The following is a 25,579-nucleotide window of genomic DNA, read 5'->3' as shown; positions in this document are numbered from 1 at the left end:
AAGATCCAAATCATTTTCATTTTTTGTCAGAGAGAGTGATCTCCTCTGACACTTTCTCAAATGGGCAGGTGGAGTTTAACATTTTGGTTTGTGTGTGGGGGGAGATGCTGTAGCTCTGAATTTCTTTTAGCTACTGACACAAGTACACAGTAATAGCCAGTTAGGATGGCAAAGTTGTAACAACTGTCTTCATGGGCTAAATTCTATCTGAAGACAATGAAATGACTCACGTGAATAAAGAGGTAGGAGCATTTGATCCTTGGTGCTTTTACTTCTGAGCCAAAAGGTATTTTTACCAATGACTGTGTTTGGCCTTACAATCTATGCATTACTTTTTCATATGTAGTAGAACTTGACATGAATATCATTCTGCTAATGCTGGTTGTTTGCTCTTTCATTCAGTGTTGCAAAACAATAGACTTAGCATTCAACAGTTATAATGAACCTAGCTGATTTTTTTTAAGCTGAAGCACCCTGCATATTTGCCATATCTTTCAGTACAGATAAAGATGGTAAGAATATTTTCTCTTTTTATAAAACTTTTCACTGCCTGATAATATATTTATATTTGTAAAGCTTCTCCAATTTACTTCCAGTCTGGTGAAAATTATCTCCAGCACAAATATGAATCTTTCAGTTAAATAGTGTGTAATTTTGGAGTACGATAAATTATGCAGCATCTTAAATCTTTGGAACTTCACATTTCTGTTACAGCAGAGCACTTATTTTTCCATAAACGAGTTCATTGTATTTCAGAGTAATATCTTTCCAATTTCTTATTCCCAGGAGGATCTTAGCTGCAGTGTAGGTTTGGAATTGCTTAAAATAATAAACTGGTACAAACTACAGACCTGATTTTACTCTATTCTGCTTACGTATATTCTTGTGCACAATCATCACTGTAGTATATGAGCTGAGGTTTGAATATTTATTTCTTTTGTTTACATTTGTAGGTTGACAATACCAGATGTGACAGTTTTTACAGAGAATATGGAGGTCTGTACAGAATTCCTATTTGTCTTTTTTGTAGTTTTACAGTCAGGTAAAGGGTTTTGCAAATCTGTCATCATATACTGGAGGCCCTCAATCCACTTTTCTCAGTGTATTCCTTTTCAAGTTCTTTTTCAGTTCATTGCCAATTTAACAGTTATCCAGTCATTATGGTTAAGGAACTGTTCCCATGGTACTCCTTAAACTGTACAAATTTCATTCCTACATTATGTACCTTATTCCATATTTTCAGTTATGGATTATGACATGTTCCTTTTACAATCACAGTAAATATGCCTCCATATCAGATGTGTGCATTAGGTGTCCATCCATGCACAGCCAAGGAATTTGGTTAGAATCCATAATTTTCCTTACTTCTTCATAATTGTTTGGTGCTCTAGATGCCAGGGCAATCAACACTTTGTATATTTCTAAAACAGATAATGTATTGGCTTAGGAAAGATTAAAGGCCATTGTGCATTAACAAAGTTTTGGGAGCTCAAAACCACCACCACTCTCCAGCAAATATACGTGCTTCAGTATACAATCTAGTTCCTCTCTACAAGACAGCATAACAGCTCCTCAGAGCAAGATAAAAATCTGGAGCAAAGAACTATTTGCACACACAATGCCATAACTGTTACTTTCCTTCAGCTGGAGTCCCTCTTGGATGCAGGTTTCTGCTAAACAGGTTCTGATTTTCCTGCAATGAGATCCCAGCTCATACTAATGTTTTCTCAATTCAAAGAGAGTTGTTTCCCCTACTCTAACTGCATTTATCTTTTTGATGAGTAACCATTAGGAATCAGCATAATTCCAGCACTGCAGTCTTCCCAAACAGGGAAGTAAGACTCCATTCTTGATTAGGAAGAGAAATATAATTCTTTGTCCAGTCAGTAGAGACTGGGGTCTATATATCCCGATTTGAAACCAACCCATATAAATTTCAAAATAGCTTGGTTAATTTTAGTTAACACCTCAAAATATCCAAGGGTAACATCTATACCATGAACTTAGACTCCACAGTTTAAGTCATTTTTTACTGAAAATATTCTGTTCCACAAGCTAAACTTCATTTTACTCCACTTCTTAAACTCTTATACTTTTAGACAATAGAGGCCTGATCCAATCCCTCATGAAGTAAACTGGAAGACTTCCATTGACTTCTGACTTCCCCCAGTTTATTCAAGATCATGAGATTCCTATACATTTGTATTCCAGTGTCTAGGGGACTGAATAAACATGGTTCTTTCACTGGCAAAAATATGATATCTGTATTTTTTCCTGTTTACTACTATCTCACATTCCAGTTATCTTTGATATCCCTGGTGGTAACCGTTAAAAGCTGCAGGACTTAAAGCAATCAGTAAATGGAAGAGAAGGCACCTTTCCATGGTACTGTTTTGTAAGCTAAATGAAACAGATCTTAAGTGTCCAATCTGAATTGCTAATGGATAAGAGCAAATAATTGCTATGGTTTACTGAAATTAACATCCAAATCCAATGTTCTTTAGTATAAACTTCCAAAGAAATAGTACCACGTAGACCTAAACTACTTTTAAACTTCCAAGATTAAATGTAATGATGCTAAATTATCTGAAGCATACTTTTGGGGCATGGAATTTACTTGATATCTATTAGGTTCATAATTACATTATGCAAACTGTTAAGTGGAAGATTAAAATATTAGCCTTTTGAGCATGCACTGCATTCTCTACTTCATGGAATGCTCAATATCATTTTCAGATGTAACATATCACAAAGTATATTTTCTATCAGAATTTATAAATTGACAGAGACCAAGGAAATTTTTTCAGCAGACTTAGTTTTTTCTGTAGTAAGTTTTAATTTATTGATTTATATTAGATAAGGGCCATTTCAAAACCCTAGATCAGAATCAAACTTTGAGGAAGTCTGGACTCAGATATAAATCTCAACTTCATGGGTGGGTCACATCTCTAGTTTATAACATTAAAACAAATCAAAAGTACAAGTTGAAAAACAGAACAGTTTGATTAAAAATATTCAGACAAATTGAAGGTTACAATGAGAGAGAGAGAGAGAGAGAGAGAGAGAGAGAGCACATACGCACACAGGCATCAAAATAACTAAGAAAGAAAATCTGAGCTTCTCTTGACTGATGCATATTTTGCATAATACACAAAATACTTAGCACTAATGCACAATTTCCATTTACTTGTACTGACCAAGAGCAGAATTTCGCTCTTATACTATACTTAGCAGTTCTACAACATTTCTCACTTCAGCATATCACTGCATCAGAGAAGTTGGTTTTGTGTCATTGGAACTTGTGCTATTTTGTGATGCAGCAATGTAACATCATAACCGTAAACATATATGGTAAAAGGAGATACATATAAAATTCATAATAGTATACTAGTACCAATAAACTCAAGCAAATGATAACAGCAATAACCAAAATGCTATATTATTTCACTTTAACTCCAGTTAAAGTAAAGACTCATGAACGCACAGTTTTTCTATAGGGGGCTACTGCAATTATTTTCCAGTCTAAATCTTCTATTCTCCCTTTACCACTTCTGCTTCCTGGTTTTAGATACACTCTTTCTCTTTTGACTTCCAATACTCCTACAGAATCAGAACTGGAAGGGACCTCGAGAGGTCATCTAGTCCAGTCCCCTGCTCTCACGGCAGGACTAAGTATTATCTAGACCATTCCTGACAGGTGTTTGTCTAACCCACTCTTAAAAATCTCTAATGATGGAGATTACACAACCTCCCTAGGCAATTTATTCCAGAGCTTAAGCACCCTGACAGTTAGGAATTTTTTCCTAATGTCCAATCTAAACCTCCCTTGCTGCAATTTAAGCCCATTGCTTCTTGTCCTATCCTCAAAGATTAAGAACAACAATTCTTCTCCCTCCTCTTTTTAACAATCTTTTATGTAACTGAAAACTCTTATGGCCTCACTCAGTCTTCTTTTTTCCAGACTAAACATACCCAATTTTTCCAATCTTCCCTCATAGGTCATGTTTTCTAGACCTTTAATCATTTTTGTTGCTCGTCTCTGGACTTTCTCCAATTTGTCCACATCTTTCCTGAAATGTGGCGCCCAGAACTGGACACAATATTCCAGTTGAGGCCTAATCAGCATGGAGTAGAGCGGAAGAATTACTTCTCATGTCTTGCTTACAACACTCCTGCTAATAAATCCCAGAATGATGTTTGCTTTTTTTGCAACAGTGTTAAACTGTTGATTCATATTTAGCTTGTGGTCCACTATGATCCCCAGATCCCTTTCTGCAGTACTCCTAGGTAGTCATTACCCATTTTGTATGTGTGGAACTGATTGTTCCTTCCTAAATGGAGTACTTTGCATTTGTCCTTATTGAACTTCATCCTATTTACTTCAAACCATTTCTCCAGTTTGTCCAGATCATTTTGAATTTTAATCCTATCCTCCAAAGCACTTGCAACCTCTCCCAGCTTGGTATCATCCACAAACATAAGTGTACTCTCTATGCCATTAGCTGTACAATCCTAGGTGAAGACAAGGCACAGGTAGTTTTACCTTGACGCAGCTACTCAACATAAACACTGGTGGGAAGGCGATGACTGTAGTACTGACAACCCAAGAGTTAAAAGTCATGGTCAGACCTCAAAACATCAGTAGATTGGCCTACTAACCATTGTTAAAAAACAAAACAAGCAGAAGTCATGGTTTTGGCTTGTGAACTGGCTTTTGAACTGCCCCAGCCACCTCCTTCCTGGTGTATCAATCACAATTCAAAATGCAACCTTCATTGCATGTAAAATGCACACACAAATGCAGGCCCAAGCTGCCCTGTATGCCTGCTACCCAGCTCTTGTTCCTACTGCCCAGAGTCCTCCACCCTGGCAGTCGCCCATTCCTCTCCAGCTGTTGACCTCTGTCTCCAGCCTTCAGGGGAGGGGTCTTGCCCTAGGCTCTGATGGTATGTCTAAATTGCTGGAGTGCTGGAGGGAGCCCTAACAATAATGTGCTAATAATAGCAGTGCAGACATTGAAGTTCTATTAGAGACTTGGGCTAGCCACCCGAGCTCAGATCTAGGAAGTTTGGGTGGGCTTAAGAGCCCAAGGTGCCCCCCTAGCTGCAACATCACAGTGCTATTTTTAGTACACTAGCTCAAGCCTGAGTCTGTCTGCGTGAGCTGGGAGGCTCACCGCCACCTGCAGTGTGTAGACATACCCCACAGGTGGGAAAGGGATGAGGCCACTGCTGCTATCTTAGATAGAGGACCGTTCTGCTGTACTCTGCCAGGTCTGGTTCTCTGCCCACACAGAGCATATAGGGAGGCTCTAGTACTACAGGCAGCTGCTATGTCTGCCCCTTCCACAAGTGGCAGGGCAGCCCCTAGTGGTTAAAAAAGAAATTACAGCCCTTGCAAAAATCCTGAGCCACCTCTATTTTTTGCCGAGAGCCCCCCAAAATAACACTTGTGATATCACGAGTGTCGGCAAAATTGCTGAGGTTTACATCTCTCATTCCTCATCTGGATAAGACCAGTTTGGGTTTCAAAGACTCATATTACACGCAAAACTCAATCCAAGGTATTCTAGCAGTGCTGCAGCCTAGTGACATTTTGGAAAAAAACCAAAAACTTTATTTTAACAAGCCAAAACTTTAGTAAATTAAGTCTGAATTTCATGATATTTTGCATGCAAAGAGTTTAGCATGTATGAGGAAATTCAATTTGTCTGCATTCGGTAAGTACTATATAAAATATTTAACTTTTTGTCATTGTCAATAAGTTTCTATTATAGCCAAGACATTGCTGGGCTCTCTCCACTAGCCAACTGACAAAAAATGAAATGTATTGTTCATCTTTCCCTCTCCCTCTGGAAAAAGTGTGTTTATCTTTGTAGATTAAGCAGTTGACTTTAGTAAAGAAGGCTGTAAGCTCATTTTTATTGCTGCTGTGTTTTCACTAACGTGCTATTAAAAGCACTTGTTTTTCTTCTAACCAAAGTCTGGTGTATACATTCTCACCACTACTTATTTTTCCTGTAAAACAAAAATTAGAGAAGTGACATTGAGTAAAGAAACTTTGAATTATGCACTAAGTAGAAAGAAAAATGCAAGCCATGTTGCCTTCCCCCCTCTTCCCCGCAGGAGTAGGGGTGTGGGTAAGAGTGAGAGATTCATTTGGGCCAGCAGGAAAAGGAAAACTCTAGGGTCTTTTTAAGGATTCTCCATTCCCCACCCATGGGTTCTCAGCCTTCTGGTGGCCTGGAGGGGAAGAAGCATTCTGTAGCTGATTGGCTGGATTGCAGTGTACAGTGGAAGACTACTTGTTATTTACACCCAAGAGGAGGGCTTATAAGCCCTTTTCCCTTCTCAGGGTACCATTCTACACCTGCGAGCAACAGCTCCCTCCCACATTTAGGATTAGAGTAGGAGTGGGGCTTGAGGCCTTGCTGAGGAAACCATTTTAGTCACCTTTTGGGGGCTGGGAAGAAATTTTCTCCTCACTGCCAAATTGGCCTGGGTGAGGGTGCTTTCACCACTGCCACCTTCCTCTCAGTAGCCCAGGAACCCAGTGCGTAGGCTAGATCATAATGTGTTCATGTTGTTGCAACTTGCAAGGGATCTAGTGCAGGCAATCCTTCAATATGCAGTCTGTTTTCCTGATAAACTGGTATGGGAGTCATGATTAGGGTAGGGATCCCAGAAAGGAGCTTGAGGCTTTTAATGTCTGGTACAGTGAGGAGACACCCCACTTTTCCCCATATCCTTAAGCCTCATATAGGAAAGGCTAGTGGGCTCACTGCTGGAAATAGGTTAAGGTTTGGGAGTGTTGACATAGACAACGGGAGCTAGACTTTTACGCATGGTGTCTTGTCTTTTATTCTGTGGTATCCAGAACAAAAAAGCTGTGACTAATACAAACAAACACACAAAAGACATTGGGTTTGGTTCAGTACATTGGGAGCAATTTACCCATCCCTATAGGTTTCATTAACCCATACTTAAGAGTTTTCAATATCTTATATCTGTTATTGCATATTTTCTTCACCCTGCACTTCTAAATGAAAATTAGTTGCCCTCCCTGCTGCAGACCTACCTGCAAAAGGGGACATACACACACTGGATATTGCAGAATTAGAGAGCATGGTGCAAAAATGATTAAAGGCATCGAAAGACTCATATGAAGCAAGATTGAACAGACTGAAATTGTGTCTTAGCAAGGAGATAAATAAGAGGGGATATGATAAAAAATATAAAATAATGAATGATATAGAGAGGGTAGATCAGGAGCTTCTGTTCTCATAAGAGAAGGACAAGGGGAAATTCCATGAATGAAAAGGTTGCAAATTTAAAATTGATAAAGGGAAATACTTTTTTAATGCAATGCAGAATTTGACTGTGGAACTCATGGCCACAGGAAGTAATTGAGGCCAAAAAATTAGCAAAATTCAAAAAGAGATTGGACATTTACAAGCATAACAAGTATATCCAGTGTTGTTATAATGAATTATAAGAAGAAATTTGTAAGGGATATCAAACGTCATGGTTTACACCAATCTCTAACTATTAAATGTCAGCAAGAACCTAATGTGGGGAGCCAAATTAACCCACATCTGCCCACTGTAGGGCTCTGATGCCTTTGAAGCATCTGATACTGGCCACTGGACAAGATAAACTTTAGGAATTGCCATACTGGATCAGACCTATGTTCCTAACACCTTCCTTTTTGTCTCCGTCTCCCCCTACCGCCTTCCCTTCCCTCACCCCCACATCTCTTGTCCTCTATATAAAATGTGTGGTGTAACTTGACTGTCAATAATACACCGGTGACTCTCAAAATTATTCTACACAGCCTATAAGAAGAAACACTGACTTACTAATCAAGACAATTTAGTTTATGTAAAAAACAGCACTATTTTAACAGGTTCTATATTTATCAGGAGACTAATCTTTACAAACACATCAAAAGATATTTTGTAAATGCTAAGAAACCACTCTCACATTTTATCACTCAGCATGATGTTTCAGAAAAATCTTTGACAAATTTTATAGGAAAATTGCAATTTGATCTCTTATTTATGATATGGTATTATAAGCAAAGAGAAAATAAATACTTTGAATAATAAATAAAGAATAATAATAAAATAAAAATGAGAGGCAAGCTCTACTCATGCTATATTTACTGTACTATTGCAAAAAGATTTCCCTTTTGGCTACCCACAACTTGAGACAATGAGACTTGCTGAGCAGAACAAAGGATGGCTCAGGGGGTGCCTAACCTGACTTTTCAAAATCTTATTGACTTATTCAAGATACCTAATTTATGTTCAGATGGTGTGTCTCAAGTCAAATATATAAATCCCTAACTGGAGTGATATGCCTTTCTGGTGAGCCTACACAGCATCTAATAGAAAGTGATTCTTTAATAGTATGTTATTTTTATAGATTATTCAATTTTGTTGGTGTTTAGTTTCCTTTGGCATTTGAAAATCTTACTTCCAAAAATCCTATAGTTTACAACTACCATAATATATGGATAGTCAGCTATTTCACAGTTCATTTGTTGTACTTTACCTAGGGGAACATCTGTAATGTTTACTGCTTGCTGATACATGAATTTCAGTTATGGTCATAGTGTTTTCATGTTTAGAGTGCAATGTTTTGATCAACGGAGAGCACAAAGGACAGTGGGCCACTAGCATTTCTTCTCTTACTGGCTTGTTATAGCTTACTCTGTAACCACTGAAGTTAATGAGTTTTGCTGTTGACTTCAACAAGAGCAGGAGCAGGTGTTTAATCTGTGAAGAATGAACAAATTGCCCTAATGTTTGGGAATTAAACACCACCTCATTTTATGATTCCTGAGCTATATGGTGCCTATACATAAGAAAAAAGCATACAAATAAAAAACCCTCAAATTAAAAATAAAACCCAAACCCCAAAACACTTTGTACTCTGACATGCTGTTAAAACTGTTTATAAAGACATGTTGCAATACCATCTAATGGTCATGGACAAAAAGTAGTCATCTATGCTCACAGACTGCATTAAAGAATGAGAAAATCCATACCTCAACAACAAGGCAAGTACATTGCCTTTTGGACACTGTATCATCAGTATTATGTATATCAAAACCTAAACTGAAGAAAAGAAAAGACTGTCATAAAACCCACATAACTTCCTTTCTGTGATGGAATTTTCACTGATTTTTTTTACCGTGGCCTGGTTCATCTGCTATTTCTGTTAGGCTTCATTTCAAGGGTCCATCCTGATTAGGGCAGCCTTCACTTGGAATCATCTTTAAAAGTTTATGAAGGGTACTATATATGTTGTAATTATCTTTTCTTCCTCCACCTTGCACATGACCATTTTCTATTTTCAGATGTACTGTGGAGAGTTGTGTGTTGCTGCCATTCATAACATGTAATAGCAATGACATGGAAAATTATCTTTGCAGCAGCTTTCTGAATGGATATGAGGCAAGATTGTATTTGTCAAGGCAAGAAAAAAACCGTAGTAAATCAGGATGTGAGATGAGAGGTCAGCCGAGAGTTTTAGCACTGTACATAGGCTGTATCTTAGCAATGTTATGCAGAAAGAAATCAGTAAGATTTAGATTATAGCTTGGATGTGAGGACCTAGAGAGTCCTCAGAGCTGATGCTCAGGTTACCGGCTTGAGTGACAGTCAAAATAGCGTGCTATCAAAAGAGAAGGTAACAAAGATAGGTCTTTTTTTTTTAGGGGGGAATATTAGGAGCTTCATTTTAGCCATATTGAGCTAACTGCTAGACATTCACAAGAATATATCAGAGAGAGACAAGCAGAGATTTTAGTTTGGACAGAAGAAGCCAGGTCTGGAGTCAAAGGTAGATTTTTGAGTCACCAGGATGGAATGAGAGTTGAATTTGTATTTGTGGATAAGATTACTTCGAGAAGGTATAGAAGGAGAAGAGAAGGAGACCCAGGACAGTCCTTTCCACAGAAAGTTGGAGCAGGAAAGAGGATGATCCTCTGAAGGACAAGCTCAATAAGCAGTTAGAGAGGTAGGAGGAGAACCAGGAGAGGGAAGAATCAATCAAGAAAGCCTTGGAAAGACAAGTTTTCAAGACAAAGAGCATGGTTGATGGTGTCAAAGATGGCTGGCAGGTCAAAAAGGGTCAGTGTGGAGTACTGGTAGACAGTGCATTCAGTGAGCTTATAGATGAAAGGGAGAAGGGGGTCGGGAGAGAATAGTTTGAAATGTAAGTGGAGTCAACAGTGGTGTTTTCTTCTCATTTTGTTTGTGTGCTTGTTAAGATGGGAGATACTAAAGTGTGTTTGTGTTGTGAAGGGATGGAACCAGAGGAAAGTGAGAGATTAAGGAAAAAAATAAGGGTCGGGGGAGTTGAGAGTGGGCACAAGTGACATCAAGACATGAAATAGGATGGAACACTAGGGCAAGTGGAGGGGTTGAAGGAGAAGAATAGATGAGAAATCTCTGCCTCTCTGATGGGGAGAAAGAGGATAGAGTTGCAGGAGGGTAAGGGTAAGGAGACAACCTGAGCAGAGGGAGAAGATCACATTTTATTTTGTCAATTCTCTTAGAAGAAATTGGGAAAATCAGCAGAAACAGAGGAGAGAAGAGTTTCAGAAGTGAATCAAAAAGCCAGCTGAGATTGAGGACATAATATTTAATTATTTTGGTGAAGTAGAGTTGTTTAGCTAAGAAGATGGCAGAAATGAAGGAGGAAAGAAGGAATTTGTAGTAGAGGAAGTCAGCCTGGTCACTGAATTTTCAGAGACGAAATGTATTTCAGAATTACACAATCTCTGCAAGTGGCAGTTGTATTTTCACCACATTTGAGAAGTTCTAACCTTGCTGAAAAGGTTCAAGAATTAGGAAGACAGATTTTTTTTCCTTCTTATTGGGGCATCCACCATGCCAATGACAAAAGCAGTATCAGCGAAATATTTTCCTAGATCCATTCCATCCCACTATACTCAAGTTGGACATAAAAATCCAAGCTCTATGGATAAACCAGTTGAATTACCAACCATAAAGCCAGCTGGGATCTGGTCATTCTTAGAACAGTGTCAGATCAACATATGCACTAAGTTTTGGGAAAAATTATGGTATGGAAATCTTTTGCCTTAGTTAATTCAGGGAGATCAAAAATGTCCATTTCTCTTTTCTAAGGAACATTTACCCTTGCAATCATCCTTAATTATGAAAGATGTTATCAGTAATTTCAGAAGAAGATCTTTAGGAAAAACAACTAAAACTTAATAAAAGAAATAGATGGTTTTTCCTTTTAAGAGTAAAAAGCACCTTAAGACGGATCATCCAATTTCTAGAGACTTATTTAGAGAAGCAGAACATTCACAGATTGCAGTGGGTGTTTGCTCACCAACAATAGGAGAAAATTGACATTTGATAGCGGCTTTATCTCAACTAGGAAAGCAATCCAAAGACTAAATTACTTTTCAGATGTATATCTATGCTCAAGATTAGTTTGAGGAGAAAAATATCACTTTAATAACTATAGACATTAATTTGTTTGCTCCATTACACAGCATTAAAGAGGGGCAAATAATTTTGGAGTGAATAATTGATCTGCTGATTCTCTCTTGTTCATCCGCGTTTTCATGAGTTTATTTTTTAAATAATTTTGAATAATATAATTTGTGAATAATTCTTGCTCTTTAGAACCTTTACAAAAGAAAGCTTGTAGTGACTAATCAATATTCAAGCGATTTAATTGTTACACACATAGGTCACGTGTAAATTTCTCCTTCCTGAAAGGATTGTTATAGAATCATGTTTCTATTGTGGAAGATCAAATAAGCAATTACAATTATTCATAAGTGTTATTCAATATTCATTTGCAATTCAGTTTCCAGTAAACTCATTTGCTAAGATAGTTTCAGAGAGTGAACACAAAAAAGAGACCACAACAAAGTCAACTGTCTTAATAATGTGAATGAGGGAAAAACAATAAAATCAGTAGTCATCTGGCTCTACAAAATATGAAGATACAATCTAATATGCCCAAATTCCATAATGTAGGCACTCAGTATTTATTGCATTTACACTTGTAGTGAAGTGAAGAGTCACCAGTGCGGGGCCTCCTGTTGGTCATCTCAGGAATTAGCTCTCCGGCATATGGAGAGCCCTCTGCTGGCCAGTGGCTCACCTGCCTCTGGCCCAGTGTCTCTCCTGGCCCTTGGTGCCCTTTCCCTTGGGGTTCTGCCCAAAGCAGTACCCCTTTCCTCTGAGTTTCCCCTCCCAGGGGAACCCCCAAACATCTACACCCACCTTGCCTCAGTGGCTACTGCTAGTCATCATCAAGCCCCCTCTCACTGAGGCAAACTGCAGTCTGTAAAAGCCACTTATCATTGGCAAGGGGGTCGGACCAGCTGCCTCTGCCTACCCTCTGCAACCTTAGTACATGCTTGGGCCTTTAGTAAGACCCTCAGGCTGGGGATTTGCCAAGCTGGAGCTCCCCAGCCTTACTCTACTCCTGATACCCTGAGCCCTCAGGCAGCCAGGTCCTTCTCTTTACACTTCTAGAGAGATTCCTCCAGCTTCTGGCCCCCAGTCCTCTTATCAGGGCCAGCTGGGCCCTAATTGAGGTGGCCATGGCTGTGGCTGCTTCCCCCATCAGCCTAGCTTGGCTGCTCTCACTCCTCTTCCCAACTGCAGTCCTCTCCAGGGCTGCTTTTAACCCCTGTTCTGTGGGAGTGGGAGCTGCCCCACTACACGCTATTAATAAATGCATTTGTAGACTAATTTTTATAGAGTGTATGAATAATATTTCTGATAAGTAGGACCCAGGAAATGTAGTGATTTCTTTTTTCATTTCTGTTAATGTCCTCTCTCACAGATATCTATTAATGCAAAGTGCAATATAGGGGAAGTCTGGATACGTTGAATTCGTAACAATGAGCAGTTGCATGGAACAACATGAAGACTGTGAAAAACAATTTAAGATACACAGGTATTCTCATTTTTTCCCCACAAAGCTTTTATAATCATTTCTCTGTGCTAAATCCTGTATTTCTCCTTTAAACTAGGGTCCAATCCAAAGTCCATTGAAGTAAATGAAAATCTTGTATTTCAGGGAATACTAAACAGCTCTAGAACTTTCTACATATCAATACATCAGTTTTTAACTTCTACTTAACAATGCATCAGAGAAGATGGTTTTGTGGCATTCCACCTTGTATTATTTTGTGATATAATAATTTATAGGATATGCACAAAATTTGTAATAGTATAATAGCACCAATAAACTCAAGCAAATGATAACAGGTGTAATCAAAACAATTTATTAGGGCCTCTCAGGTTTTGCCATTAACTTCGATGAAGACAGGATTTCATTTACACAGTCCGCAGAAGCGAGCCTCGAAGCCTGGTTCGATAGACTCAGGTTTGTGGGACTTACACTAGCACTCTAAAAATAGTAGCGTAGACAGTGCTGAAGCCCACTCCCCTCTCTAGGCTTCAGAGCCCAAGCCACAACGTCAAAGCACTATCTACACTGCTATTTTTACAGTGAGCCCCGCTAGCCCAACTCTGTAAACCCTGCTGGGATCTCACTTCTGTGGGCTGTGTGAGGAGGCACCTATAGAGTCCCAACTTGCAAGATGATGAGTGCCCACAAGACTTATTGAAATCAATAGGATGTAGTCCAAGCTGACATTTTTTTAAAAATTTGTCTAAGCTGTCTAATTTCATTCCTCTATTATAACCCCCAAAAGATGTTTATCTTGGGCCAGATTAATCCAGCCTTACTCACACTGAGTAGATAGAGTGAGTAAGAATGAATTAATCTGGTCCTGTGTGAGGAAGTTGAATTTTAGGATTGCACGGGTAATTCCTTTGCTACTGTAACAATTCCTTTGATACTGCAATAAGTATTATGACAATTTTGAATTGGCCATTGGTTTTGTTTATCACAGAGAAGGAAATATCCCTTCTAAAAAAAATGCCATCCAAAAATGTTTGGATAATTGTTATAAAAACCTGTATTTACTATCAGCAAAATTTGCTAATGAGGTAAGTTGACAGACATGTGAAAGGCCATGTAGCAAACTCCTGGCATTAAGAGGTGTTTTTACATGTAATGTGCTTGGTTGTTAAGCTACTGATAGGAAAAATACTTAGTCACTTCCCAGCTGTTCTGTGAAAGGCTAAAACATTAAATTTACACCATTAAGTAATTCTGAAAGCAAGAGAACAGGTGGCAAATGGTTTATATGGCAGATGGTGCCTTTTTTAATATTTGTACTCACTGCTAATTTACAATACCAAGTCCACAACTACCAACTCATATTTTACCTTTTTTACTTGAACGATTAGAAAACTGTAAGAGAAAGTATGAAAATAGTCACCATAATTATTTTTAAAAAGATAATTTTTTCACTTGCCTTACTTGATCTTCATTCAATAAACAAAGTCAGTAATTTCTAATTCCAGGAGTCCTAAAGTCCTCAAATCTGAATTAAATTCCAGAGTTGTATAAACTCCAGAAGTTTATCACAATTTTAAGTTTTAATTTTTAAGTTAATTTAGCACTCTTGAAGGATGCTGTCTTGACAGCACTCGAGAATGAATTCCTCTCTTTAACCATACAGTAGATAAAGCACAGCTGCTAGAGTGTGATTTTCCTTACTATAATTTATTGTATCTCTAGAGGCATATCAATAACATGTGTGCTGAGTTTAGCACAATGGATCCTGTGATGAGGTGTACTTACCCTGAACTGGAGATGAAGGGGTTAAACCTGTACTCTGGGCAGAGGAAGCCATGCCCCCTCACCACTGATCGGCATGCTCCAACTGGAGCAGCAGTTTAAAAGGATACTCCCAGTGCCCAGTTCACCACCAAGGCAAGAGGATGCATGGTTCAGGCTCCCTGGTGGGAAATTGGTGGAGACCCAGATTGTGAAGGCCAAGCCCCCTGAGACTGGATGGATACCCAGCTACCTGTGTACACCCAGGAGACCTTGGAACTGTGAAAAGCTCCACAAACCAAAGACCCTGGAGACCCATAGAATATACTGCTGGAGGACAGGGTAGGAAGTTGCCCAGGAGGCCTAGCCATTGTTCCAGTTGCAGGACAAGGAACTTCGTGTGTTTTGGCTGGATCCCTGCTGACCCAGTGGCTAGTATTCTCACTGCTGACAGGGCCCTGGGATGGGACTTGGTGAAGTACGGAGGGCCTGGGTCTCCTAACCTTTGCCACCACGCCTCTAGGTGGTGGCCCATCCCCCACTGGCCATTAGCTGTATAGCCCTGTGAGAGATGGCAGCTGTATTGACTGTTGCCACTAGGCATGGTTGTCCTGAAGCTAAGAGTGTCAGGTGGACACAGCTACTGGGACTGTAGAACCCCTTTGTCCACGCCAAAGGCCCAGCATAAAAGTGTATGTAAATAGATAAATAAATAAATAAATATTTAAGAAAGGGAAATAAGTCAACTGAAAAAATGAAATATAATGTAATTTCTGGAACTTTTTTCACTTCCCCTCAGACCTGTGAAATCATTTGTATCTTACCTCCAACCTAAAGCCATGTAAAAGCATGCTGCTGTGTGGATTATTATTGCATTCCCCTTTCACCATCCTCCAACCCATACTTTTTGGTATTTCACATCAAATGTCTCCAATGCCCACACTTCCTGTTATTGCTGGAAATGAGTGAATTCTGCCTCAAACAAAGATCATAAGGGTCAGTCAAACACACCCTAACCCTAACCCTCACCTGTGAGCACCTTTCCAGTTCATTTGCCCGCAAGACCTTTCTTTATCTTCATCCATCATCATTTGCAGTCTTCTGAACATCTTAAGTCACAAAGTTACTGTTAAATCACAAAAAATGTCTACATAAGCTCAACAATAAAGAAGCCAGCCACTGGGTTTTCCTTTGTGCCTGTCCAAATGTGTGGTTTCCAAAACATTCACTGTTACTCTCAACTAAATCATAAGAATCTTTGTTCACTTATGAGAGAAGAATGAAAGGAACCTTTGGCAAGTGAACTACAAGAGGTCTAAAATCAGAATATGACTGCAAAACTTGTTCACAATTCAAAATAATCTTGTTGCTATTCCTTCATCAAAGCTGTATTGCATAGATTTGTTTCCCAATTTCAGAGGGGAATTATATTGTCTAATACTTTATTGCGCTGATACTTTGTATAGTAATTTTCCATATGTTTTGATGTGTTTAGCTGAGAGTGTAGTTGGGGGTTACTGCAAGGCATGTAGCAAGAGATTATTTAATTTTTCTTGCATTCAAATTGTTGAAATTGCCAGAAACAACTATTAAGTAGATATACTGTCTTTGCCATGGCTCAGGCATTTTCAGAAGCAGATATTAACACCTTGAGCACTGTATTAGTGCACTGTATTCACTGCCACCAGGTGAAGCTTCTAGTATGGTGGCTATAATGTCGGTTTTATTCAATACTTACCTAAGAAGTCGGTCATGATTAGTGGAATTTCATTTAATTTCATCATGCATGTGTGCCAAAGTAAGTTTAGCAATGCTTGACGATATGTTGAAGGTGAATTTCATCATTTCAAGAGTTCTTAATTATCAAAACTTCTGACCACTTTCAGAAGACATTGAATCAATATCTGGTATGGCTGATGTACAACAGCTAAGTCAAGATCATATGTTTTGTTGCTTTGTACAATGTATGGAAGGCATCATGTTGTTCTTTGTTCAGAAAGAACAAGATTATCCAAAACTATCAAGCTTGTAATTGGTAAGTGACTTGATTTTTTTTTTTGCATAATCCACTCAACACTTAAATGAACTATATGTAGACCATCAAGTTTGAAGAAGGATGAGTTAAACATAATCAAATCTCATTAAAAGAAAATAGACCTTAAAATTATTTTTGAACAATGGAAAGCTAGAATATTTTATTTGTTAAACATACAAATAAACTCCTTTCATGGATAATACTGGAAACAAAAGTGATCTAGTCATATTAAACTACAACCGGGAAATTGTTGGAAATATTTTCAAGTTACAAAAGCTAGAAAATATACTACAATTCATCATGTCGCCACATGCAAATAAATACAAAGAAGATCTCTACATTATGGGTCTTGAGTGGTTATATAGCAAAAACCTTAAGACAGAGCTGGTTGAGTTACGGGGGAATTATCTGGAAAACCAAGATGGAGACCTCAGTTCCAAGCTGGAAAATATCAACTATTATAAGACTATTCCCTTTAATCAATGAACTTTCTGAAGTAAAATGTTGATTTAGATTAATACTTTATTCAATAAAAATGCAGTTTTGATCGATCCGAAACTATTCACAAATTTGATCTGAATTAATTTAAGAGTTTTGTCCAAAAAAATGTTTGGGGCTAGATTCACATGGGGACTAGGTGCCAGTCACCAAATGGCCAGAGGAGGTTGTGGTAGTACCACCTCCCACCTGTCAGGAATCAGGGCCTGCAGTACAGCCGGTCTCTGGGAAACCTACTGAGGGCTGCCTAATTGGCTACACAGCCTGATTGATTTGACAAGTCAGCAGAGCACGTCTTAAGCCCAGCAGCAATTCAGCAGCTGCTCCGAGCACTTGCCCATGGCTGTGATAGCTCCTGTGCCCTTGGCTCTGACTCTGGCTGTGAACCTTGGCTCTGACACCTTGCTTCTGACCGTGGGATCCAACTCCTGGCTACTGAAGCCTATGTCCAGCCACTAGGCAAAACACCTGCTCTAACCACAAGGCACAAGTGCCTATGCCCCAGTCTTTGACCCACCTTATAACTTTTATCTTAGTGTTAGGGCACTCACATGGAATGTAGAATATTGCCAAATTATTTTGTTTTTATGCAAAAGGACAAAAAACCCTAGCCATAGCTTTATTGATGACCTTCAGTTCCCCACACACCTATCAATAACTTTTATAACCATTAACTTCATCAAATTAATTGCTTTGTCATCAGGAATTAACTAAGAAATTATATGAGACCAGCATGTGAAGTGCAGAAAACTATAAAACAAGCCTAGAATTGAAATGTTGTCCTCCAAAAGTCAACGGCAGAAGTCCCACTGACTGAACAGCTGTCTCTGAACTTTGGGCACAATGTGATGCTCACCACCTTTTGTAATTTCTTGGCACACAGTACAAAAGATTTGTCAGCGTTGCACTGGCTGCATCCCTATCTTGAAAGGATCACATCAAGAGACAGTCAAAAGGGGGGGTCATTATCAATGTGCATTCAGTCCTTGGCTCTCTAAGAATGTCAGTTGTATTTCTGCTTTTTCTGATGTTGACATTTGTCCACAGAAAATGGATTAATGCCACCAATTCATATTATTATTGCCTAATGAAAAGCCATTCATTGGTAACAGCTTGTGACTACCACTTGTGGCCTTGGACAGAACTACCTACCAATATGTGAAAGGCTTTGTTACCCATTATCAATGATCTAAGATTGAATGTGACAGATTTTCTCTACCAATACCTCTTAAATAAAGGGACTGCTTCATATGTGATAGTCAGAATAAAGATAGTTCATGACTGAACAGTTTCAGTCAGTTATTCTTTATCACATTTCTTGTGAAATCAGAGTATTTCTTCTTCTTTGGCTGTATAGCGCTCTCTAGTACACACACACACACACACACTTCAAAGACAGTGCTTTCCTGCTCAAGAGACCAGCCCCTCTCTTTTATGTTTTCTTTTCACATCTAAGCCATGGTCAGGGCTGTCAGTTTGTGAAGTGTGGATAAGAATGGACTTGATTTGAACAGTCAGTTGCTAGATCTCCCCTCTAGGCCACTGAGTTCAATCTGTCTTTTATATCTTTTCCAGAATCTTCCGGAGTCCAGCTGGATCCATGAATCTTTAGGGACTAACCAAAATATAACTATAATTTTGGCTCTATCACAGGAATAACATTCAGTTTTAGGCATGCTTTATGTTTACCCTCGCAGACTCTCTAAGGTCAGAAGGGACCATCATGATTATCTAGTCTAATTACCTGCACATTGCAGTTCACAGAACCTCACACACCAACTCCTGGAGACCTATAACCTCTGGCTGAGTTACTGAAGTCATCAAATCATGATTTAAAGACGTCAAGTGACAGAGAATCCACCGTTTATACTAGTTTAAACCTACAAGTGACCCATGCCCCATGCTGCAGAGGAAGAAAAATAAAACCTAGTGTCTCTGCCAATCTGACACAGGGGAACATTTCTTCCCCTTTCCCAAGTATGGCAATCAGTTAGACCCTGAGCATATGGGCAAGATCCACCAGCCAGACACCTGGGAAAGAATTCTCTGAACTATGAAGAGTTAACTATCTAAAACCTATGGAGACCAATTTGTAATTATATAATCTTGAGACTTGGAACCTGTAAAATAATCTCATTGTTTATATCAAATATCTTTTCTCAGTTTTAAAGACTGTCATCCATATTATCTGATTTGAGTGAGGTGCACTCAATACTGGACCAGGTGATGCAGGGTAACTGGTTTTAAACTACCTTTTGTAGCCTATGGATTCTATAACCAGTCAGGGACCAACCTGGTTCCCCCAGTAAACTGTAGCAACTCAAAGACTACTCTCCTTTATACATGGTTTCCCACATCCCCAACTGGTTGTTCTGATAAATGGAGATAGCCAGAGTGGAGACATATCCCAGATTCATCCTGTTTCCCCAAGAAATCTGCTGTGTTCCAGGGGCCAGGAGAGAGTGTCTAACCTAGCTCTCCATCAGCCAGGGATCACCTTAGACAAGAGGAATTGGCAGAAGACCAGGTAACTGGCTTTTCAGCTGCCACGGCACCTCAGTGCTCCTGGAGTTGGAGTGAGAATTTGGTCCAACACATTTTGGTATATAATATAAATGACATTGGTACAGCCTAGAAAGCAGAAGCTTTCAACGAGCAACCTCATTTCAATGTAATCCCCAATAGAAAACAAAATAGCTGTTTTAATTTTAGTCAACAAAGAATTTGAATAAGCACTTTCCCCACACAATAAGAATGGAATATTAAAAAAACACAAAAGACTGATCCAATAAATGTAAAGACAAACCTGAAAGGCTGTCATTGATGTTAAAAACAAAAACAAAAATTAAATATTTATCTGAAATATGTACATGAGCCTGATTTATCATCTTTTTTTTATTTCTAAAGTATTCCACTGAAGGTCTTTTATTGGCATTCAGTCAATAAGATTTAAAACTAAATTACAATGCAATATCAGATAAAAATAATATCAGCAGCTTATCCTGTACATTCAAATATTAACTAAAGTAAAAATCTGTGACCAAATTAGCAAAGCAGAAGCTACTCCACTAAGATGTCAAAACTTCTGGTGGTCTTTCTGTAGCCCACTGGTAAGTGTGTGCTACTTATTCCCTTCTGTGCCCAATACACAAAGGATCTGAGTCTATTTCAGATCCAACTAGCTTTGGAGTTCTCCAGTTCAATCCTTGGTGCTTTGGACAAGATAGAGGAAAGGAATAGAATTTTGCAATCAATTTCATTGGAAGCGAGATCTGTCCTGAAGAGTATCTCTATCAGTGTTGGTGTTTTGATGAGCCAACAAGTGGTGCCAAGGTCAGGGCTTTTCACCTGTAATCACTTGGTCTGCACCTAGTAGTACCTCTCTGAACCCATAAATACCTTTAGGATCCCAAATTTTTCTGCCTCACCAACATTCTACTCACTGCTTATGGGCCTGATCATACAATCATTCAAGTCAATAGCAAAACTCTGATCTGAATGATGCAGGATCAGGGCCTCAGTGTTTTAGGCTCTTATGGATTGGACTTTGAGAGGAAACTATCACTTCAATTTCTGTACACAGCTCTGCCACTTTTTAAACTATATGGAATTTAGGGAATTAAGGGGAAAAAATAGTCCGATCTTTGTATATTACCTATCCAAACAAGAAAAAACTAGAAGCCAGAGTTCCCACAGTGAGACAAAACTCTGAGGAAGCACATGTAAGCAAGTAGGAGACTTGGGAGATCTAAAGTACTGGTACCAGGGTCTGGGACAGCTGGACTGCTCAGTCCCATGTCACAAGGAAGGGCTCAGACAAGAGGTCTGAGCCTGCTAGTGTGTCCTATAGATCCAGACCTAGAAAGATGACTAGATTCTGCCCAGACCAAGTTGACTTAGAAGCATATGGGGCACAGTGGATGGGTGCACTTACAACAGACTGTTGCCATACACAGAGTATGTCCTCTCTCGCCATGTCCCCTTAGTAACATCATTATGGGGGGGGGGGGAACTAACAATGACCAGTAGTAACAAAACCTCACATGTTGCTATTGCTGCCTCTGATGGATAGGGTGTATATCTCTCTATCAAAGGGTCTTATACTTGCAGTGCCAGGGTCAAGACATTTGGGAAACACAGGGAGGTCACAGGCATATACCTTATGGGTGGTATATGTAAAAGGCTTCAGCCTTGGCCTAAGACTGCTCCCAATGAAGTCAAGCCTCTACACAGCCTAAATCTCCCAGCATTTGCAGCATAACTGACTGATTGGGCCTGCCTGAGCTAATTCAACTCTCTCAGGGCCAGTGTGAGTAGTATACTCATCACGCTACCGTAATAGCGCTGTCCAGTATAACTGATTATAGAGATTAGTTTTAACAAGATAATGTTAAGGCTGATAGCTTTAAGACAGATATAACATATTCTGCTATTTTCAAACTTTTCATGCAAATTATTTTGACATTGCCTTACATAAACTTTATGCAAGGAGAACATGGAAAGATCATCAATTACCAACTTACTTTATAAATCATACATGAGACAAGAAAAATGCAATTGCCCCCAGGGTACACAAATTATGTTCTTTTAAAGATTTATTTTTCTTTGAGAACAATAAGTCATCCTTAATAAATGTCAATGCACTGATGTTTTTAACTGAAAGGCAGACAGCATTGTAAAGTATGTCCTACACAGGGGATTATCTGTATATTAGATTATTTTTCCTTGATGCTTTTCCAGTCATTAACTTCTGTGGAGAAATAGAAATGTAATTTTGTTCTTGACAGCAAAGGGCTACTTTTGACCAATTGACCATTTTTTTCCTGCAAGGGAAGGAACTTTAATTTAACTTCAATATCTCATCCACTGTGTATTTCAATAGAAGAGATCATGAGTAGTCATTTTACAAGAGTTATGTGTACTAGGTTATGACTAAAAATACGCAGCATCTGCAGAGGATATAACTGATGTAATGAAAAGTGAATTCGGCTCACTCCATTAATATTTACATAGTAAGTTAGGCTTTTAAACAGGTGTTTATTGCATTAGCATTTATAGGAATCTTTCTATCATTTTCTATATAAACTTAATTGCATTTCTGTGAACTCAGTCACAGAATGCCATATACATTTTGAAAATATACATGTCCCTTATTAAGGCAATGGGAACAAGCATAAATATAATAGAACAAAAACCTTAGACCAGGGGTAGGCAACCTATGGCATGGGTGCCAAAGGTGGCACGCAAGCTGATTTTCAGTGGCACTCACACTGCCTGGATCCTGGCAACCGGTCCGGGGGGCTCTGCATTTTAATTTAATTTTAAATGAAGCTTCTTAAATACTTTTAAAACCTTATTTACTTTATATACAACAATAGTTTAGTTATATATTATAGACTTATAGAAAGAGACCTTCTAAAAACGTTAAAATGTATTACTGGCATGCAAAACCTTAAATTGGAGTGAATAAATGAAGACTCGGCACACCACTTCTGAAAGGTTGCCAACTCCGACTTAGACTTTGATCCCAAGTCCCTGGAAGTCAACAGCGGTCCTTCCATTTGGCTTATACTGAGTAAGGTTGTCTAAGATGGACAGCTTCATCCCCATCTCACTGTTAGCTTATTCCATTAAATCCTTTCTACTGTGTTTTACATAAGCATATTGATAGTCTTGCAAAGTGAACAGCATCAAATGTATGGGCTGACTGATTAATGTTTAGGTGAAATCCCAAATCTATTTAGCATGTTCAAGCACATACTTTCAAGCTTGTCTGCCTTCAAGAAGCAACTATATACTCCACAGGAGAAAATACCCATAAAAAAGTAGTTTAGTGTGAAAGATTGATAATGGGATTATTGCTCAGACACTCAAAGCTTGATATTTGATACCTTATCAGCCTTTCATTTGTAAGGAAAGCGACAATTGTCCTAGCCTGACATGTTTATCATTGAAAAGCTGAGCCAGTTATCTAAATGTGATAGCTCCTTGGTTTGATAATATTCTATCATGTCTATGGCAATTCATGCAGAGCATGTTAGTGCAACTGTAAATCAAAAGTACATTTCTTATGGTGACTTCTGTTTCTTAGAATACTTCAGTATTTCAGTTCAAGAAGCCTTTTCTCTAAACGGATACATCTGGCATGATGTGATTTTTTTTTTTCAGTATAGGAAAAGTATGACTCCCCCGTGTTTAGATTTTTCTCAAAGAACCTGTTTTTAACTACAGACCTAGAGAACATAATTTTTAGTATATATACACATTCTCCATACATACATCTCACAAGGGTTTTAATGACCAGTGTGACACAGGCTTTCACTAGAGATCTTACATGACATTGTTTTGGTGAATTCAGTGGATCTCTGTACCCAGATATACCCCAGTGCTTTCTGCCAGTTGGCATCCAGAGGTTCTTGAGTCACAGAGTATAATTGATTAACTCACCAAAAACTAGCACTACTTTATTCTTAATCAACTACTACTGTATATCTAACAGATGCCTTCCAATAGTAGGTGATTACAATATGGAGGGCCACCCAACCTGGCACAGATTTACAGTTCTTTCTCACTGAAGTAAATAGAGTGGTATGGGATAAAATTTAATTGAGATTTTGTGCCCATATTTTTGTAATTCATAAGAATTACATAACTACATAGAATTGGTTAAGATTTGAGTTTCAAGCTCACCTCTGAATTTCCTCTCATTTGCACATTTGAATCAAGCTGAATCAAAGTAGTGGTTTTATAAATGCATGGATCATTTAAAATGACATCTCAATCTAGCACAACAATAAATACAAATAATTGTTTTTCCCTCGGGATTAAAATACACAAACCCACATATAGCACAAACTGTTAAATTCAATTCCTACTCAACAATCATTTAACAAAAAGCATTTGTGACAAAAAAAAATCACACAATGCACAGTCTCTGTATGATTCAGATTGAATAAAAGCAGCTACATGGTATCAAAGAAAATCTCTTACCTGGAAAAGGTGAAGTCAAAACTGGTATTTTGACAGGTGACAGAGTGAGCACATGGCAAGGTTGGATACTTGTAGGTGATGGTCCCTGAGGTGCTTCTGAATCTACGGACACCATGGCAGCTGCTGCTGCTGCAGCAGCTAATGCAATCGTCTGATGACTGCCCACTTGTTTAAGGCTATTCTGGCAACCACCTATGGAAGAGTTAAGTAAAATATGTTTTATTTTACATTTGAAACAAATTTGTTGGCAAGTTAAGACACACACTCTATAAATAATAGTGTTTTTCAATCTTCCTATATTATAATATAAGAAACACCAAAATGTCATTATTATTGTAATATTAGTAGCTTAGTCTTCTACTGGCTGCACATCCAGCCATCCAACTTAATTTCATAGGACATCAAGATGCATCAGAATTCTATGTTAATACACTGGAGAAGTAGGTGTCATTTTACACAGTATAAAGTTGCTTCACACGCTGACTCACCCAAGGTCACGGTTGAGCCAGTAACTGAACACAGATTTCCCAAGTCCCCGGGGAGCACCTTATCCACCAGACCACCCCTCTACCCTTAACTCATAGCTTTTGTGCTATAAATGTCCCTGTATAATACATTTAAAAATAAAATAATAATAATAATGTTTTCATGCTTTCAAATATAGGTTCTAACATAAAGAAATGGTGATTTGTGCCTGATTTGAAAACATCATGTATATTGTAATTTATCTATATAGTTATCACAAATCACATGAAGAGCTCTGGATGGGGAGGTGGGAGGGCACAATAGTAGCAGCTGCTGGCACTTACCCCATCTTTGGCCGAGGGGAAAGTGCACTGAACCATGAACAGACCAAGAATTCTAGTTTCACTGAACGGTGTTAGTTCTGTATACTTTACTGTCCTTATAACTGAACAAGGTCTATCTTATAAAGGCAGACAAGTGTTATATACCCATTTTACAAATAAAGTAACCAAGAGGTAGCATGAGGTCCCTTCTGTGAATAGAACCCAGGTATCTAAAATGGCAAGTCTCGTCCACTTCGCTATGCTACTTTTTAGGATGAATGTGCTAAATCTTTGTACTTGGGTGATATCTGTAACTACTAGGTCACATTACCATCAGAACTAGGAACAGAATCCTGCATGGGCTCTACATTCCAACATTTCCTGACTTTTGATTTTGCAATCGAACCATTTGTATTTTTTTTAATATTACCTATATCTATAGGACTATTCTCTTGTAATTATAAACATGTAATTGCCATCAATGATACCAAGTTGCATGTACATAGAAACCCTGCCACTGTAAGCACTCTATCCACAGAGAACCGCCTCATTTAAATGGGAGTTCCATTGGG

General features: G+C 38.6%; 1 protein-coding gene across 1 annotated transcript in view; it reads right to left on the bottom strand.

The window, feature by feature from the left end:
- Positions 1 to 25,579, bottom strand: part of TCERG1L (transcription elongation regulator 1 like) — a 207,924-nt gene that overhangs the window by 163,291 nt on the left and 19,054 nt on the right. The window contains exon 4 of the mRNA XM_045025211.1: positions 24,220 to 24,411. Coding sequence (XP_044881146.1) covers positions 24,220 to 24,411 — 192 coding nt within the window. The remainder of the gene's footprint in view (positions 1 to 24,219; positions 24,412 to 25,579) is intronic.

The sequence above is a fragment of the Mauremys mutica genome, chromosome 7 (genome assembly GCF_020497125.1).
Source record: "Mauremys mutica isolate MM-2020 ecotype Southern chromosome 7, ASM2049712v1, whole genome shotgun sequence".
Lineage (NCBI taxonomy): Eukaryota > Metazoa > Chordata > Testudines > Geoemydidae > Mauremys > Mauremys mutica.
Note: the sequence above shows the minus strand (reverse complement) of the source record. Positions and strands in the feature narration are given on the sequence as shown.